The sequence below is a fragment of the Lipotes vexillifer genome, unplaced genomic scaffold (assembly GCF_000442215.2).
Source record: "Lipotes vexillifer unplaced genomic scaffold, Lipotes_vexillifer_v1.1 scaffold217, whole genome shotgun sequence".
Lineage (NCBI taxonomy): Eukaryota > Metazoa > Chordata > Mammalia > Artiodactyla > Lipotidae > Lipotes > Lipotes vexillifer.
The window spans coordinates 3,988,122-4,008,106 of NW_006788200.1; the positions used below are offsets into that span (position 1 = coordinate 3,988,122).

Below are 19,985 nucleotides of genomic sequence, written 5' to 3' on the forward strand. Positions count from 1 at the left end.
TCAGTGACTTTATGGGTCATTCCTGTTTCTGGGATCCAACTCTATGTTGTGGTTAAGAAATGTTTCACATCAGACAGAGTGACTCACAGACAGAGATATTTACATATTAAATAGATATTTCATAGATTTGAAGGTAGGTTTCAATTTTGACACCAAGTCTTCCACATATATATTCCTAACATTCAGGGGTAAAGAGAGGGTTAAATAGTCAACATAAGTTCAGAACTACTCTTATCATTATTTTACCTTTTAAATTATTGTATACTTAAAATACTTTAGATTCTTATGTAAAATCTATGTACAGGATTATGTACTTGGGTATATCTAGACCTGAAATTTGTTGGAACTTAGTTGTGTCTCAAGCTGACTGATACCTGGAGAGTCATCATTTCTTTTTGTTGGGAAAGAATGCTCATTCCTTTGCTATTTTACATTGGCTGGTAATGACCCAGTATGCTGGTCACACAGCTTCTGTCCCTGCTATATCCCACTTCTCTACAGCTCATGTGTCCTGGGTGTCATCTGAACATTGTCACAGGTCATTTAACTTTTTGTTAGAATTGTGCTCCAACTTAAGTAATGTCATGAAATTTATTCAGGAAGATTCACTGGACAATTTAATGTAACAACAATGACTGCCGCATATATTGAGCACTTATTGTGTCCTGGCACTTAAGATACTTTAATCCTCTCAATAACCTTATGAGATTGGTACTGCAGTTCTCCCTGCTTTTCAGATGAGGAAACTGAGGCTTGTTAATTTGCTCAGACAAGATCCCATGGTTAGTAAATGGCAGAGCTGGGACTTAACCCAGATTTATGCTTTTAATTATGTTTTACCGGCTCCCAGGCCCCCTGGGAGTTCTTAGCACAATTGCAGTGTGATAGTGAGAATACAGTCATTGACGAGGAATAAACCTGGCACTTACACTGCTTCCTTGGACCTTTCCTCCTGGAAGCCTACCCAACCACTCCCTCCCACATACAAACTCAAATACATGCCCTTCCCTTAATCTTCCATTGCAGCTTGTCCCAACTTCAGTGATGGCATGTATCACCATATTTTGCCGTTTCACCATAGCTCTTTGAGAGCAGGTCCCCTCCTATTTATCTCTGTATCCCTAGCACATAGTGGTACCTATCAACGCGTGAAAGTGGAAGATTCTTGTCAAAATTGTCTTAAACTGTTTCTCATTTTCTAATGTTGTTATTCCATACAATTAAAGAAAAATATATGATGGAAATGTGGGGGAAATGGTCACTTAACATGGTTTAATGTTTACAGAATGAAGAGGAACAATTTATCTGTTGTGAATAAAGTTGTCCAGTCTTCACCAGCAGTGAAACAGCCTAAACTTGGGTTCTACTCTTCTCTCAACCAGACTCATACATACACCGTCCTTCTAGACTGGGGGAGTTTGCCTCACTATGTAGTGTTACGCATTTTTCAGTATCTTCCTTGAATGGATCGGGCCCGGGCATCTTCTGTATGTAGGAGATGGAATGAAGTTTTTCATACTCCTGACCTTTGGAGAAAGTTTGAGTTTGAACTGAACAAGTCGGCTACCTCATATTTTAACTCCACTCATCCTGATCTCATTCAGCAGATCATTAAAAAGCATGCTGCCCATCTCCAGTATGTCAGCTTTAAGGTAAGAAAAATAAGCATTAAATAAAAACAATGACTTGGGTTTTCTTGACATTTGTGTATAACTAGATCATTATATTGAAGCAGTCAATGAATTTTGCAGAATTTTAATCCCAAACTATTTCCTATTTCTCTGTTGTTACTTGCATAGATTTAGGTGTAGCACTTGAGCTATAACTGAATAATTTAAACTTCAGTTTCCTTCATGTAGATGCCATTATTAAAATTCAGGTAATTGTATTTGAAAGTGTAAATAAGATTTGAAAGTTTAAAGTGCTTAGAAGTTTCATTTGTCATCATTTCTATTTTTCATTTTTTATCTGAGATAGCGTGTATTAGAGAAAAAATTCTAATTTATTTTATAGCTTGAAGGGATAAGTACGGTTTTGCAATTGAATTCTATTAAATAATTATATTGCCAATAACTTTCTGATAAGTTATATTCAGGAAATTAAGATTTTAAGTTGTCTTTGTAGGTTGATAGTAGTACTGAATCAGCAGAAGCTGCCTGTGATATACTTGCTCAGCTGGTAAATTGTTCTATACAGACTTTGGGCTTGATTTCAATGGCCAAGCCAAGTTTTATGAATGTGTCAAAGGTAAAGATGCTAGACATTTTTGTGAGGTCTACTAAAATTCTTAAATATTGTCCAACTAGTCAAAAATAATTCTATTCCTAAAAACAGACCATAACCCTACTTGCATTCAGATATTTATTTAAAGCCATTTTCTGTTGACTAGCACTTATTTTTGATGAAATAGCTGATGCATGGTTTCATTCTTTAGATATATTCTGTAATTTTAGTAATGGTTTCACAGTAGATGTCATTAATATAAAAGTTAGATGTTATACTTAGAATTTTCAAGTGCCAGTTTACTTAGTTACTTTGAATGTAGAGTGTGTAGGGCCAATAGTGGGTGTCTTTCCTGTAATTCTATAGTCTCTCCATTGGAGGTGGAACAATATAATGTTTAACTAAATGTCCTATACTGATTAGGATGATGATTGCATCCTTACAGTAGAAATTCTAAAACAGCAGTGGCTTGAAAACATGACTGAGGTTTATTTCTCTTACAGTAAAGAAATCCACAGGTGCCACAGTCCATAACTGGTATGAAGTTGTTTGGAACCCATGCCCCTTCTAGGTGCTCCATTCTCTCCAAGGTGTTTTCTTCATTTTCATTGTCCAAGATGGCTTTCTCAGTTCCAGCCATCACGTCCCTGTTCTAGACAGCTGGAGGGAAGAAATGGGGGGAGAAGGGTGTGCCCTCTCCTTTTTCAAGCTGTAAGGACCACAGGACTAGCCATAAGTACCTCATGGTGCTTCTGTCTGTCAGCCAGCCTAGCTCTGTGGCCACACCACATTTCTGGGAGGCCAGGACAGTCTTTTAGCTGGGTGGCAATGTGCCCAGCTAAAAATTGGAACCAGATTACCAAAAAAGAAAGGACGGATGATTCCTAGGAAGCAACCAGCAGTCTTTGCCACAGAAACTGATGACTGTCTTCTCTTCATTCTGTCTTCGACTTGAAGGCCATTTCCTCAGGGAGGCCCTCCTTGACCACTTTTGCTAAAACAACACCCCCTCCTCTAGTTACTCACTAATGTATTACAGTATTTTATTTTCTTTATATCCTTCATCAGGGCTTGAAATCACCTTGTTTATTTAACATGTTTACTCTCTTCTCCTCAGAAAACATAAACCAACTCCTTGAAGGCAGGGATTCTATTTTGCTTATTTACCATTATAAACCCAGAATTAGAATAGTGCCTGATATGTAATAAGCACTAAACTATGGTTGTCAGTAAAACTGGCTAATGGAAACCTTCCTGTGGAAGAGGACAGAGGAACAGTAGCATCTCCTTTCTCGTTAACTGGGTCATGGCTCTCTTCTAGCAGGCATTTCTGCTAGCCTGAAAAGAATGGGTCTTTTGGGGATTCAAGTAATTTAAGTAACCAGATGAAAACTTACTACTTCTAAATAGTTATTTCCTTGTTTATGGGCTAGGGAATCAGATCAACCTGAAATTCTTAGATTCTGGGCTGTCTCTCATGTTGCACATCAGCTTCCAGGGCTAGCTTCTGGGTTAGCTGGTGCGGTCACCAGAGTGGAGGACCAGCGATGAGCAGGCTTCATTTCAAGCTCTGCCTCCACAGCGAAATGAGCTCTGTGGCTTCTGGCAAAGTTGTGGATCTCTGTGAGCCTCAGTTTTTTCATTTGTAAACTGAGGGAAAGTAATGTAAAGATAGAGCATTTTGCTAGGTGTAAGAAGTACTAAACTAATATATTGTTACTGTAATGAAATATGTACTCTAATGCTTAAATGTGTCCTTCAGTACTAAAAGAGTTGGGTGAGAGTTGATTAAAAGGAAAATAAACCTTATATTTCTTAACGAAAATGAGTGATCTCTTTCTATTCCTCTAATGATTTTTCGCACCATAAAATTTAGTAAAGAGGTTTAGCTGTCCACCATTTAAAAATTTGTGTAAATCAGTTTACAATGAGTATAAGCCAATGTTTTGTTATAAATGAATTAAGATGTATAACCAGTTTGGTCATTCTGATAGGGACAATAGAGCCTTTGATAGAATCCAAGTTGATTTTGAAAAAGGAAAAATGATCATGCATGGATATCGTTTCCAGACTTTCTGTGTCAAAAACTACTGGATCTGAAAACTTGTGAAATTCCATCCATTTTGAAGTCAAACTGTAAATAAGCTTTAGTTTGTCAATCTTCAAAACAGAGAAAGTTTTCAAACTGTATCTTTGTTTAGATAATTTGCTAGAAAAAAATTTGGAAGAATATGACATCATTTATTCATCAACAATAAATATTGACCTTTTACTGTGTGCCAGATACTATTTCAGGTGCTGGAAATACAGGAGTGAATAAAACAGATAAGATTTCTATTTCTTTTAGGCTAAGGGGTTGAATACGTCCTGAAAGCACAATTTTAGGTTTTGTGGGTGATATAGTTCTGCTCACCTCTAGCACTGTAGTGTGAAAGCAGACGTTAGCATTACATAAATGAGGCAGCATGGCTGTATTACAGTCAGACTTTAATTATGGACACTGAAAGAGCTTCATATAATTTTCACATATCCCAAAATATTACTCCTTAAAAATTTTCTTTCAACCATTTGAAAATGTAAAAACCACGCTTAACACATGAGTCATACAGTAACAAGCTGTGGACTGGATTTGGCTGGTGGACCATAACATAACTTGCCTACCTCTATTCTAGGAAATAAATATGATTATATCCTTTTAATATTGAAAAACAAATCCTTAAGATTGAAAATAATTGGAAGATGTGTTTATGAAATCTTTGAAATTTCTTCCTTTCTCACCATTCCATTTATTAATGGTAAAAGTATAAAACTATACTTTGTTATAGAAATGTCTTCTACTGGCTAATGGCACTGTAAAAAATAGTAATATGTTGATTGCTTTTATTATGTTAGTGTAAGCATGTTGATATAAGTAGTTTTAATGAATTACTTAATTGAAGCTGTAGATGTTTAAATAATGTCTTGGTAATTTTCTTCTTATTGCCATGCTAGTCTCATTTTGTGTCAGCACTTACAGTTGTTTTTGTCAACTCAAAATCATTATCATCAATCAAAATTGAAGACACACCAGTGGATGATCCTTCTTTGAAGATTCTTGTGGCCAATAATAGTGATACTCTAAGACGCCTCAAAATGAGTAGCTGTCCTCATGTTTCATCTGATGGTAGGTTATATTTTTTAAGCTTGCATGATGTTTTTTATTATAGTCGTAGTAATAATGCAATTTCCTATTGAAAACTACATGCTTATGAGGCATAATTCATTAATCTTTTTTCAAAAGACCTCTTAATATATAAGCTACGTATAGTTTAAATTGCTTCTCCTAGGAGTGTCTTAGTTATGGATATTTTTTATTACATGTATAATTATATATATCTTGGCATCCATCTCCTCAGAAATCATTACATCTGTTTTAGCAAATAATGAATAATATCAAATTTAAATTCACAAAATGTTATATTAGTATCCATATTCTTTGTGTTTAAGGATTTTTCCCCATTTCCTGCAGGAGTCCTTTGTGTAGCTGACCATTGTCAAGGTCTTAGAGAACTGGCATTAAATTATTACATGCTAAGTGATGAACTTCTCCTGGCCCTTTCAAGTGAGACCCATGTTAACCTTGAGCATCTTCGAATAGATGTTGTGAGTGAAAATCCTGGACAAATCAAATTTCTTTCTATTAAAAAACAAAGTTGGGATGTGCTCATTAAACACTCCCCTGGAGTCAGTGTTGTTATGTACTTCTTTTTATATGAAGAGGAATTGGAGACGTTCTTCAAAGAAGAAACCCCTGTTACTCACCTTTATTTTGGTCGTTCCGTAAGCAAAGCACTTCTAGGACGGATAGGTCTTAACTGTCCACGACTAATAGAGTTAGTAGTATGTGCTAACGGTCTTCAGGCTCTTGATAATGAACTTATTTGTATTGCTGAACACTGTAAAAACTTAACAGCCTTGGGCCTCAGTGAATGTGAAGTTAGCTGCCGTGCATTCATTGAGTTTGTAAGACTATGTGGGAGAAGGCTAACCCAGCTGTCTGTCATGGAGGAAGTTTTGATCCCTGATGATGATTATAGCCTAGATGAAATTCATGCTGAAGTCTCCAAATACCTGGGAAGAGTATGGTTCCCTGATGTCATGCCTCTCTGGTAATTGATTACCGAAGATTCTTAACTTTTTTTTTTTAATCTATAAGATTAGCTTCTTTCTGTCTCTGCAAATGTAAGTTTTAAGATGCATTGCTGAAATGTCTTAGGTAAAATATTTTATTGTTTTCAAACTGTCTTAATGGATTACAGCAGAAACATTTGAGAAAATAAGAGAAATTTGAAAAGACAGAAACCGTATATAGCGCACAGACACTGTATTGTGTATTAGATAGTTGATAGAAACAGTTGGTTTCTAGATAAGTTCCTCAGCCTTCCTTGAAGGTATATTTTGGCTTGCTAAATAAATTTATAATATTGAGCTTTGGATCCCTTAAATTATGTCATTTACAACTTTATATTAATCATTTTTGTTTCATCTTGGTATTGATATATTTTACAAAATATTCAGTATTAAAAACTAAGAGTACAATCAAAATATAGATACAGAGGCTGGCTTAATTGTACTCCATTTTTAGCACTATATAAGATCATATTATGATTCAATAAATAACTTCTAATTTTCAGTGCACTTTGAATTCTACTTTATTATATTACTTGGGAGAAAATGGGCATTAGATTAAAATTAAATAATGCTAATTCATTTTCTAAAGATACTGTGATTGCTAATTGATTAAATACACTACTGAGATAAAAAGGTAAATTTTTCAGAGTGTGCTTGGGAGGGAATCAGCATTTACTGAATATATTTACTGTGTATCTGAAACTATGCCAGATCCTTTGCAGAAGTGATCTTAGAATTTAATTAGTAACACAGCTAAAACTTGAACGGCTGTGTATTTGTTGCCTTTAAGGTGAACATATATCCTTAAAATGACCCACAAGACCCTGCAAGGTCTGGCTTCTCCCTGCTTCTCTGACCTTGTTTTCTCCTACCAAGTGCCCTTTGCCTTTCTGCTCCCATTCTCTTTCAGTTCCTTAAGACTGCCATGAACCCTCTAGTCAGAGTGCATTTGTGCATATTCTTTCTACTTCAGTTACTCTCTTTGCTCCCTCTTTCCTTTAGATGTCATTTCCTCAGGGAAGCCTCCATGAGTCTCAGTGTTCTGTGATTTCCCTTTGTGGCGCTTATCACTATTGTAATTTGCTCTTCACTTGTATGATTATTCTCTGCTTCAACCATTGTGCTGTAAGCTCCATCGTTGCAGGATCAAGGTTGGGTTTTACTCACTGTTGTATCCCCAGCATCTAGCATAGTGTTTAGCACATAGTAGGCATTCAGCAAGTTTTATATAAGTACTTTCTTTTTCAGACTTTCTCCTCTAAGTCCTCTCCCCAATACCTTAAATTTCTAAGAAGTCAATTAAACTAAAAAAATTGAAATACGTTCATTATTTTCCAGTTTTGAATATTTTTATAGGAAAAAATTTTTAAATATTCTCATCTGTTAAGGAATTAAAATATATTGTTATTTCTAAATGGTGATTTTAAAAAGTAGCACAGTTCATATCCCTTTATTTAGAGACTGTCCTTGTGCATACGCTCTCACCATTGTACCACGGTCTTTGCTACTGTGTGTCTGAGAACAGGCATTTCATTCACCTTTGTGTTGGAAAGTCTCAGAACACATTCAATAAATGCTTGTGGGACCGATATTTCTGGTTCAAAAATAAAACCCATTTCTTAAAGATAGTTATTACTATTGCAGATCATGTAATTTATACTTTGAGATTTCAGGAGAGTGCAGAAGCAGCATATTATAGGGAGCTTAAAGTCTGATTAGAACCACAGGACAAACAACCTTAAAGGAAACAGCATGAGATGGAGAGGTCAGTCTGATTGAAGATCAGAGTAGTGGTGGAAACACTGCAGAGATGAACCTCCAATCTCACCTGGTGTTACTTTAAGTGTATATACCTGAATGGTGAGGTGATAGAATGCCAGTGGTGTTTGCACTAGAGGATAATGGAGCAAAACAGAGAGGGGCTAGAGAAGGGAGGTGAGCCCACTAGCATGGAGGGAGAGTGAGTAGTGGCCTCTTTCGCATTGAATGAGCAGTTGCTGCTCTAAATATTGGTCTTTGGTGGCCCAGTATTCAAACCTAGTTAGCTAAGCGCTACAGTGACTCTTAGAACAAAACTCAGAGTAAAATTGATCAGCTCAGTTAAATGACTCTGGTTGATCTGGTATACTTTTGATAAATTGAAGAGCAAAGATTTTAGGATAGCCAAAAACAAGATGAGGAAGTTGAGCATTTTTGTTGCTCCATCGAATGAAAATGTCGTCATTACTTTGGAAGTCCATGAAAAGTACTGCTTACCCAAGAATAGAGGTTTCTAGATAAATGAGTGAGTTCAATATTAGATGGATTTCAAGCGTTAGCCTTTGAAAAATATTTTAGTTCTGTAAGCAAACTTGTTCTTTAAAATGTTTTTTTCTGCATGTGTTAGAGGCTTCTGGAAAAGTTAGGATAATTCTGTGGGCAAATTGTAAAGGGAGAGAATGGGGGAAAAGGTTCTATTGTAGGTTATATTGAAGAGACACAAAAATAGGATTCTCTTTGTTTTTTTCCTTCCTTATAAGCCTTGCTTGCCTCATTTGTATTTTACTAAATATTGGGGAGATAGGCAGATTTTAAAGTTATATGTATTGTTGTTAATATGCACTAAGTGTGATAAGTGTTGCCACAAGGAGGTAATAATCTTCCCTCTCTAGCCTTGGCCTCTTAAATTGGCCACTTATCTTGTTCTTTCATTAAATTACTTTCTTTTAGAAAACTCAAAACATTTTCTAAATAAAAATGGATTTTATAGTCATTTAACCTAATATCTCACACCAAAATTTTAAGTATATATTATAATCACCTTCAGTAAAGAAAATTAAGTTACTCACGGCTATTACTTCTCTGTCATTTGAACCTTTACAATCCTTTAAACTGAACACTTTAACACTCAAACCTAAAGGAAAAGGAAATTAAAACAAAAAACAAACAAAAAAAACCTCTGATATAATGCACCAGAGGGCGCTGTATTGTAGTGATTCCTAGGAAAGAAGTCCTTTAGTCTAAAGTTTGCATTTCCATTCAACAGATGTGAGAGTGCTTGTGGAAAGCTAGGCAGAAGGCAGTGTTCTTGCTCTACCTTGGAGAAGCTCTCCGTTCCAGGTAATGAGTCTGGTTTTTAAAACAGTCACTTCAGAAGGTTGATTATTTAGAAGGCTAAGCATATATTTCATTGTTCAAACATTTTAGAGCTCCTTTTAAAATTGCCTTTGAAATCTGTATGCTATTTCCTTTTTTGTGATCTCAATGGGAACACAGCCTTTGTCCGTTGAAAACAAATATAATCTTTGGAAACAATCTAAAGTTATTTGGCACTAAGGAGATGAGTAAGGTAGATGATCAAACCAGACAGTGCTGGTGTTATAGTTTTCTTTTCTTTTTTTTTGCGGTACACGGGCCTCTCCCTGTTGTGGCCTCTCCTGTTGCGGAGCACAGGCTCCGGACGCGCAGGCTCAGCAGCCATGGTTCACGGGCCCAGCTGCTCCACAGCATGTGGGATCTTCCCGGACTGGGGCATGAACCCGCGTCCCCTGCATCGGCAGGCGGACTCTCAACCACTGCGCCACCAGGGAAGCCCTAGTTTTCTTCTTCTTTTTTTTTTTTTTTTTTCTTGCGCCATGCGGCCCTCTCACTGTTGTGGCCTCTCCCATTTGCGGAGCACAGGCTCCAGACGCGCAGGCTCAGCGGCCATGGCTCACGGGCCCAGCCGCTCCGCGGCATGTGGGATCCTCCCGAAACGGGGCACGAACCCGCGTCCCCTGCATCGGCAGGCGGACTCTCAACCACTGCGCCACCAGGGAAGCCCTAGTTTTCTTCTTTTTAACCAAAAATTAAAGTCTTAATTTGCTAGCCTTGTATAAGATGTTATGACATAGTAGAGAATAGTATCTAACTGGATATGAGAAAGTACTAATTGTGTTGTATAGACTCTATACTGTCTTGAGAGCCGTCACTGACTCTTTCTTCTTCCTGGAGACCCACCTGTAAGTCCTGTTGCCTCCATAACATCTTCTTCATAATAGTAAATACTCATGAAATCACCTCCCAACCATAAAACTACAGCATTGATAGTAACTTAAATTTTTCTGTGTGGTCATTCCCTATCCAGTCCTGAGATAACTAGTGTTCATTATTTGCTTGATTTCCTTTTTGTATGTTTTTATCACATATGTATATGTGTTCCTAAAAATTATGTTTTGGCTTTAATTGTTTTGACTTTATAAAAAGAGTATCATGCTATATGTGATCCTTTGGGCTTTTTTTTTACTCAGAATTATATTGCTATGATTCATCTATTTTGTTATGTTTAGCTGAGGTTCACTGCAGTATAATATTCCATCTATAACTAAACCACAATTTGTCCATCTTCCTATTGGTGAGCGTTGGAGTTGTTCCAGGTTTTGCTATGACAAATAGTGATTCATGAACATTCTTATACATTACGTCCTTGTATACAAATGCAGCCACTTCCCTCCAGTAAAAAATGTTCAATTGACTGCATTTCCTATAGCATATCTACACTAGGAATGGAGTCATTCTACTGGAGTTTTCTACATTCCAAAGAGTTTAAGCAAAAATTCATGAAGAAAGTTTCCAGAATGATGAATTCACCTTACTCATTTCTTACTGACTGCCTAAAATCTACAGAGCCATATTATTTCTCATCCTTTGAACATTCATATGGTTTTATTTCCCCTTTGTACCTGTTGTCAGCATAACCAGGAAAGAATAATAAGGATATACGATGATGTGTAAGAATCAGTAGCTATGATAGGCGTATGGCTAGATGAGGTTGACTGACTTGGTTTCATGAGATACTTCAGGTTAGGATAGCCCTCTTTCTCTTTCTAGTACTCCCTGTAATGCAATCTTTCTGAAATCTAGAATGTTCCATATTACCTTGGACTGCTGTCATTCATTACCTGGAAGATCAACTGCTTAGATAGAGCACAGGAATGTGTGGATATAAAGACCAGCAAACTCTGTCTTATCCGTGTAAACCCCTCACCCTCCAAGCACTTTGACAAACCTAAGGCTATTGCTGAAATTCTTTACTACCTTAACTCAAAAGAAGCCTCCAGTTTATCCACCTAATATTTATCAGGTTTATGTGTCTAGCATTGTACAACACTCTATTCTTGTACCCTAAAAACACTTCAGGCTTTTTCTTATTTTCAAGCAGAAAGCTAGTGGGACCAGTTTGAATTCATGTTTATTTATCTTATGTATTCAGGACTGAGAAATCTTTAAGGAAAAACACACCCCAGATCCCATAGATTACAGATCAGACCTGAGAGATTAATTGACCCTCAAAACATCAAAGTGGCAATGAGTTGAAACCAACATGCTTTTTTCTTTCTTGCATTCATCATGTTTCTATTTGAACACAGTTTTCTTGAAAAGCAGAATATGCACCCAGGTTTTAAGAAGATGGCTCTCTCTTTAGAAGATCTGGTTATTTGTCTTCCATTTATAGGTACACAGTAGGATCACTCAAGTCACAGTTTTCAATGTGTACATGAGATTGTATGCCAGGATAAAGTTTCTGCAAGGGCAATAGAGTGCCCAGTTTTTCTCCCTTCTTGATAGAACCTTTATATTTAATTGGCTTAATGTAGAACATTTTAATACAGAAACCTAAAAGAAAAGAAGTAGAATTATTCATTATCTGGGTTTTAGTAGTCTTGAATCAGAAATTGTAAGAAAAAAAACCAGAAATGAATAAAAAAATACAAAAAGAAAAGGTTGATTAAACTCAATGAGGGAGTAGAAGGAAATGACAGAATCATATCAGAAATGAAGATTAAAATTACAAGATGCCTAAGGAAGAGTAGACTCAAATGAGTATTTTAAAAGGCATTGAAGAATAGCAGAAAAACACCAGGTAACTGAGAAAATTGACCCAGAACGATGTCAACTCCAAGACAGATTCCAATAAAACTATTAGGCTTTAAAGACAAAGAAAAATGGAAATAACAGGCACAAGAATACAAATCTTTTTAAATATCAAAAGAAAAATTTAAAATAAGACCCATCAAATAGAGATAATACCATTATAATACCATAATTACAACATAAAATAATGACAGTGTTTGGACCAAATATATGAGTTGTATCTATAAATGTTAATTCATATAGTAAAAAGATTTTCCTATTGGCTTGGAAAGCAAAATGCAATTCTGTGCTGTATACAATAAAACAGTAATTGAAAAAGGCTAAAAATTCAGGACTGAAAAAGATTTGCCACGTAAATGGAAGGAAAAAGGAAAGCAAGGATTATGATCCTGTTACCAGAGAGTGAAATTCAGGCCAAAAAGCATTGAAACAAGACAAAGGAGGACAATGTGTAATGCTAAATCCAATGAAGATATAATTATCCATGCAGTAAATAACACAAAGGAGAGAATACAGGAGGTACAAGGATATATAGATAGAAACCCAGTAGTGACAGAAGACTTCAACACACTTGCATCGGTGAAAACAGGTCAAGTGGACAGAAAACATAAGTAAGGCTATGGAATTGTCCTGTCCAACACAGTAGCTGTTACCCACATGTGGCCAATCAGTGCTTGAAGTAGCTAATCTGAATTAGATGTGCTTCAAGTATAAGACACACGCTGGATTTTGAAGACAGTACTCCCCCAAAAGTAAAATATTACTAATTTTTATATTAATTGCATTTTGAAATAATAATTTGGAGGTATTAAGTTAAATATGTTGTTAATATTAATTTCACTGTTTCTTTTTACTTAATATGATTACTGAAAAGTTAAGATTGCGTATGTGGCTTTTATTATACTTCTGTTGGACGGTACTGCTATAGAAGATCTATGGAAAATGAATAAGGTGCATTTTATGTACATATATTAAACAAAAATATGTGCAAGACCTCTACATTGATACTAATATAACTCTAATTAAGCTACTAATACAACAGTGTAAGAAGACCTAAATAAATGGAAGATTTAACAAGTTCATTGATGGGATGACTTTCATTACTTTTAAGATATCACTTCTTCTCAGTTTGATCCTGTATGATGAATGCAAACCCAAGGTCCCAGCAAGATTTTTGGTGGAGATTGACAAACTGATTCTGTAATTTATTTGGTAATGCAGATAACCCAAGAATTGCCAAGACAATCTGAAAGAAGATCAGAGTTGGAAGATTTATACTATTTATATCAAGATGTATTTTAAAGTTATGGTAATTAAGACAGTGCAGTATTTGTGGAAGATTGACAAACTGGCCAGTGAAACACGATAGAAGGACCATAAACAGACCTATGTATATTCAGACCCTGATCTATGACAAGAGATACTGCCGTGCGGTAAGGAAAAAATGGTCTTGGCAAGTTAATGGTACTGAGTCAGATGTCGATATGGGGGGAAAGTTTGATCCCCGTCTCCTTCCTTACAACAAAAACCAATTCCAGATGGATTATAAATCTAAGTATGAATGATGAAGCAATAAAGCTTGTACACAGAAACATAGGGACAATACCTTTATGACTAGGGTGGGCAAATGTGTCTTAAATGGGTAATAAAAATGTGTCAACAGTAAAGGAAAATATTACTAAATTGGACTGCATTAAAAATAAGAATTTTTGTTTATTAAAAAACATTAGAAAAGTGAAAAGGAACCCATAAAGTGGGAGAAGATACTTAAAATACATATATTGGGCAAAGGACTCATATCCAAAAGACACAAAAAGCTCCCACATACCAATAAGAAAAAGGCAAAAAAGCCAGGGCAAAATACATGAATAGGCACTTTGCGAAAGACAATAACCATGTTATCAATAAATATGAGAAGGGGCTCAATATCATAGCCATCATGGAAATGCAAATTAAATTTAAGTGAGACACCTTTACATACTCATCAGAATGGCTGAAATGAGAAAGGTAGCTAGATAACACCAAGTATTGTGTATGGAGCAACTGGAACTTTCATACACTCCTGTTGGGGCTGTGAATTGGTACCACTACTTTGGGAAACTGGGTGGCAGTACCTGCTAGCACTGCAGATACACATACCAGGTAACCCAGCAACTCCACTCCTCCAGCGTTCTGCCAGTTGCTGAGTATATTGATTCCAGTTATGCATTCTGGAACCGGCGGAATTACCACAGGGTGGATATGTGGATGCACTAGGTCAACTGTAAGATGGACCCTCGGAAAACACTATGTTGATCACCTGACCCTGGAAGCCCCTAGTTTGATTGATGGACTACAGTGGCTTGGGTCTATAGGAATTACTGTCAGTTTTGAGCGAGTCTCTTCTTCCCCAGTATACAATCATCCTGCTAAAAGGCTGCAGGTCCTTTTGGGGATGGCTAGAAGTAAGGGTTACAGTATAAATTTTTGGCATTGTAATAGGGCCCTTCCTCAGAAGGACTCAGCCTCCCTTTCATTCAAGGGGTCTGGGACTGTGAACTGGCTCAAGTCTGGGAATTGGTGGATGGTGTTGGGAGGAAGGTTTTGAGACCGAGTATTGTCATGATTGAAGTCAGAATTTTGTTCATCAGACCTAGAGTGTTTCCCTTTATACAAATCAAATAAGGCTTTAGTAGTCTGCCCATGTATTCAGTTCTAGGTCACCATGATTAACTAGACAGTGGCACAGGCCTCTGCTTCTGATGTATCTGATTACTGCTTCAGCTCTGCTCCCTGTTGGATAACCATGCCAGCCTTGGCTTCTAAGTGGACTCCATTCAATGGCAGTAGTTCCTCTTGTCATTTCAGGCCTAGAGAAGATAGCCACCAGATAGCTCCTCAAGGATGTGGGCTCCCTCACAAAGTGTTTCTCACAGCCTTAGTGAGAGGAGTGTCCTCCGGATCCACTCCCAACAGGAATGCATGTTTATGTTAATGAAAAGAAATGTACAGAAAGTTCATAGCAGCATTTTCATAATCACCTAAAACTGGATACTGCCCAGATGTCCGTTTAGAGAAGAATGATTAAATAGGTGAAGATATATGCATACAATGGAATGCTCTACATCAATAAGGATGAAGGGACTTAAACTACATGCAAAAACATGAATGAATCTCATAAACCTTATGTGGAGTAAAAGAAGCCCCACTCAAAAGACTGCATGCTGTTTAATACTATTTAAATCATTTTCAGAAACAGGCAAAGCTAATATATGGTGGGATAGTAATCACCCTTGCTGGGAGTTATGACTAAAAGGTAGCACAAGGGGTCTTTGAACTGTTGCTGGTATTCTTTTTCTTGATCTGGTGTAACCAACAGGCTACACAGATGCGCTTACTTTGTGACAATTCATGGAGCTGGCCATTTTTGCTTTGTGCGCTTTGTTGTGTGTATGTTCTACGTCAATAGAATTAAAACAACCATACAATAAGCCCAGTACCTGGAGCACCAGGAGACCCAGCTTTTCCTAGAACATAGAGCATTTGAAAATAGTTCACATCAACTCTTGCAGAGATGCCAACATTTTCGAATTGTGGGATTTTGGTGAATGAAAGCGTCTATTCATTACAGTTAATACGGCAATGCTGAAAGTGATTTTGCTTGTAGATTGTTAAGCAAAGCCACATGGGCCTCAGGAAGAAAGCCCTTCAGTCAACTATAGAGTTAGGTGGGGCATGTATGCATAAAGAAGACGACTTCAGGGAAAGTGGTGGAACATCTTTGAAAATGCATGGGCTGCTTTAGTTTGGTACCGTTGTCCTTTAGGTCCTAGGTTTTGTCACTTTGAAGGAAGAATGAAACATCTTTGTATCGAATACGCATTAAATAAATAAGCATCAAACATCTCCAGTATGTGCTCCAGGTATATACACCACCTCTTACCTCTTCCAGAGATCCGAACACCATTATTGATGGCATTTTTGTTTTTATAAGGTTTCTCCTGGCCCACAATCATTCCGGTGAAAGGTGCATACACAGTAGATCCATCTGAGCACAAGACATCCACACCCCGGTGAAGCCTGTGATTTCCAGGATGTAAATAAGAATGAACAGACTGAGGAACTGCCCTGGGAATTTTATTGCCCAGGAACATGGTGTTAGCCCACTGTTCCCAGACCAGGGTATCAAAAGTTGAAGCTGTTGGAACGTGTTGGAATGTCCCAGGTTTCCTCACTCTGTTTACCCAGTTTTCACCTCCTTCTCTGCAGGTTGTAATAACGATGTTATAAAGGTTAAAACATTTAAGATAGTAAAACACAGGAAGCCTTTAATAATGTTAGCCGTTATTATTATATGGCATTTTGGGGAAATGAGGCAATCCATGTAAGTAAATTTTATAGATACCTGAATCTTGACCCCGGCAAGACCACTTAGAAAAGAGATGACTTTTTATGGGAACCTATTATAAAAGAATCATATGTTAGCCTAGTCTTATTTTTCTCCCAGTGATCCATAAGTCATTATAAACATCATTTATTGTGTATGGTTTTAATATAGTGAGTGATGCCTCCTGCATTTATTATAAAGTGTGTGGAGCACAAACACAAAATGATCCCAGGTTGTGAGATTTCTTGTCGTCTCCGACAGTCCTCACTGTTGACACTATGCCAGTTCTCCACCAGCCTCTTCTTCCTTCTAATAGTCTACCTGAAAGTCAGATTCACTAGGATTGTTGGCATTATGTGTAAAGCAACATTGAGCAGATTCCAGGTGAGGAGCCAGTAAGTTATTGTATGAGTCAAGTGCATAAAGTTTAGGGTATGAACTAATTGAGTCTTAATTTTGGCAATTCAGAGGCCACTTTCCCCTATGTCCTGTCTCTCAGCCCTATTCCAGGTATGTGAGGTTGCTTTGTAAGTAGTATCTGTGTGAGTGAGAGTTGTTCTGTGATTAGGATGGAGATCAGTGATACAGTTGGACACATGGCTATTTCATCAGAAAGTGGCACTCCCAAGGTAGTACTGTGCACTGTTGAAAGTTCACACGTGTGTCTCTCACTGTCTGGAAGAGATTACCTGCTTAGGGCCAGCCTCTGGTGTTCACCTCCCAGAGCCTGGGTCAGTAACACCATGGTTTGATGGGAAGAGGATCCAAAAGCCTGAATTCTAGTCCAGCCTTCACCACCTCCAGCTGTGTTTGGCAAGTCCCTTAACCCTCTGGTGCCCCAGTTCAAGTTCCTCATCTATAAAATGGGACAGTAATGTTTGGCTTCCACCTTGGAAAAGCCAGGTGAGGTGAGTCAACGCGTGAAAACATTGAGAGAAAACAGTGCTCTCCTCTCTCTTGCCCTTGTTCAATGCTCTGTTCCTAATGCAGAGCCCAGAGTTGACGCCCTGTTCTTGGAAGTTGCTCCAAACGTGGTAATGTAACTGGTTATATCTCTGAATTTTCCTGCTGTCGGAAGGGGGAAGATGGTGAGCACTTGAAGAAACTTCGGGCAAGGACGCTAAGCAAAGAGGTTACGAGCCAAAAGAGGATATGGTTATGTGTGAAACCCTGTTACCTTTGAGCCGTGTACTGGCCACAGCCGTGGCTGTCACATGTCCTGATCTCATTGGAAGACTTGCCGGCACATATAGTAGCCCATGGCCCAGCCAGTGCTAAAAAGGAGAAACAGGAGAAGCACATTTCCTGACCACATATTCCCAATCTCTACTATCCTTGTGTCTCCCAGTAGATTGAAAAATTCTGTTTTCACTATACTTTCTCTCTAATTTTTCTGTAGTTTAAGGAGTGGGCTTCCTTTAACTCCTGATTCAGCTATAACATGGGCTTTTCCCCTGGTCACGGAAGTCTGTTTTATGACATGTAGAGTATTTGTGTGTTTCTTTATAAGCATTTACCTTTATAGTTATAGTTTGTTTCAGATTATTCATTAAACAATGGTATAGATTGCACTTTTCAAATATTTTTTTTGCTCATGACTTGGTATGGGGACCACTATGTTTAGGTTAAACAAAATAAACAGCATGGCTCAAACAAATAACTCTAGAAATTCTTCAGTTACTTTAGTCACTTTGAAATGTTCTTTATTGCTAGTCTTCGTAATCAAATCCAAGGAAATGTTTGAATTAAAGCAGAAACAAACTCTGCACTAGCAAACTTTATTTAACACGAAATAAATCTCTTTCATATCTGCAAACACAGAAGAGGAGATTCTTAGAAATAAGAACATGTCAAACTAATTTAGCCTAGAGTGGAGTGAGAAGAGAGAGTGGGAAGGGAGTAAAACAATTATTTAAAAAATTATGAAGCAGTAAAACAAGGAGGAGCGCACTGGCTCTCTTTGTGTATTTTGTGCAAACTTTGTTTTTAGTGCAACTTCTCTTTAATAGAGTAGGCACTTGATAAATGTCCATTTGAATTAAATTTCCTGGATTTCCAATTGTTAACGTTCACAGAGAGATGCGTTAAGAAACTCGTCTTTTTACTTCAGGGCAGACTAACAAAAACAAGCAAAAGCAAGAATCTGCTAATTTGGTTGTTGATTTTATTTAAAGATATTTTTCTATTCATTAGTATATGTGCTATGAAGAGAATCTACAGAATATGGCCATTAAGCATATTCTTTTTTTTTTTTTAATAAATTTATTTATTTATTTATTTTTGGCTGCATTGGGTCTTCATTGCTGCACGCGGGCTTTCTCTAGTTGTGGCGAGCAGGGGCTACTCTTGGTTGCGGTGAGCAGGCTTCTCACTGCAGCGGCCTCTCGCTGTGGAGCATGGGCTCCAGGCACACAGGCCTCAGCAGTTGTGGCACACGGGCTCAGCTGCTCTGCGGCATGTGGGATCTTCCCGGACCAGGGATCAAACCCGTGTCCCCTGCATTGGCAGGCAGATTCTTAACCACTGCGCCACCAGGGAAGCCCAAGCATATTCTTGAATATACCTCTAAAAGGTGGGTTTCATAAGTCTTATACCTTGGAGCCAAGCTTCAAATCTCTTTGGCAACTAATATTTAGCCTTCAGAATTGAGACATACATTAGACAGTTTATTAATTTATTCATTTTCTCTTGTGCTGTGGCAGTTCCCCTTGTCCTAATCCATACTAGTCTCTGTATCAGGAGTTTTATAAATCAGATTCTTATACAAACTTTTTATTTTCTAATTTTGTTCCGATTAAGTCCTAGACTAAGACGGAAAGACTTTTGTATTTCTCTCATTAAAGAAACAGAACATTCAGGTGGAAATCATTGAGGACCACCCCTCTCCCCCGTGTATCCTTCCTGTTCCACTTTTAATAACCAAATAGACAAGTTTCTGTTGTGATTATGATGTTAATGACTTTTAAATCTATCCTTGAAATCAGTTTTCAAAAGTCAGCCAAGATTGTAAAATTGTAATTTTGACTTACCAGGTGAAATCAAAACAGCCAGAAGGAGGACTCCTGTGGAAAACATTTGGCTTTGGTCTCCCTTAGGATGCTTCCTCCTCTGATACTTACGATTGCCCCTATGCTCTCTTTGAAGAACACTCAAGTTTGACTTAGTATTTTCTAGCTATTTAGCCTTAGAATGCTGCATCTCTCATATCTTTAATTTGCTATGAGACACACAAAACAAATATGAGAACGGGGGGAATCAGATTCTAATATTCCATGGATAGCTGTTCGGCTCACATGTAGGACCTATGTAAAAGCTTTTGTTCTGCGGAAGCTAA

The 19,985-nt window shown here is 37.4% G+C and overlaps 2 protein-coding genes across 2 annotated transcripts; one reads left to right on the forward strand and one right to left on the reverse strand.

Moving 5' to 3' along the window:
- Nucleotides 1-1,286: 1,286 nt before the first annotated feature.
- On the forward strand, nucleotides 1,287-6,375 carry FBXL21 (Putative F-box/LRR-repeat protein 21). Its single transcript, XM_007461386.1, is given in 4 exon segments — nucleotides 1,287-1,652; nucleotides 2,125-2,247; nucleotides 5,215-5,386; nucleotides 5,732-6,375. Coding segments are annotated over 4 exon segments (1,305 nt in total).
- A 5,485-nt stretch (nucleotides 6,376-11,860) lies between these two features.
- Nucleotides 11,861-19,726, reverse strand: LECT2 (leukocyte cell derived chemotaxin 2). Its single transcript, XM_007461387.1, has 4 exons — nucleotides 19,681-19,726; nucleotides 17,829-17,925; nucleotides 16,208-16,344; nucleotides 11,861-12,027 (listed from the first exon to the last, which is right to left on the reverse strand). The coding sequence occupies exons 1-4, from the start codon at nucleotides 19,724-19,726 to the stop codon at nucleotides 11,861-11,863; spliced, it is 447 nt and encodes a 148-aa protein (XP_007461449.1).
- Nucleotides 19,727-19,985: the final 259 nt, after the last annotated feature.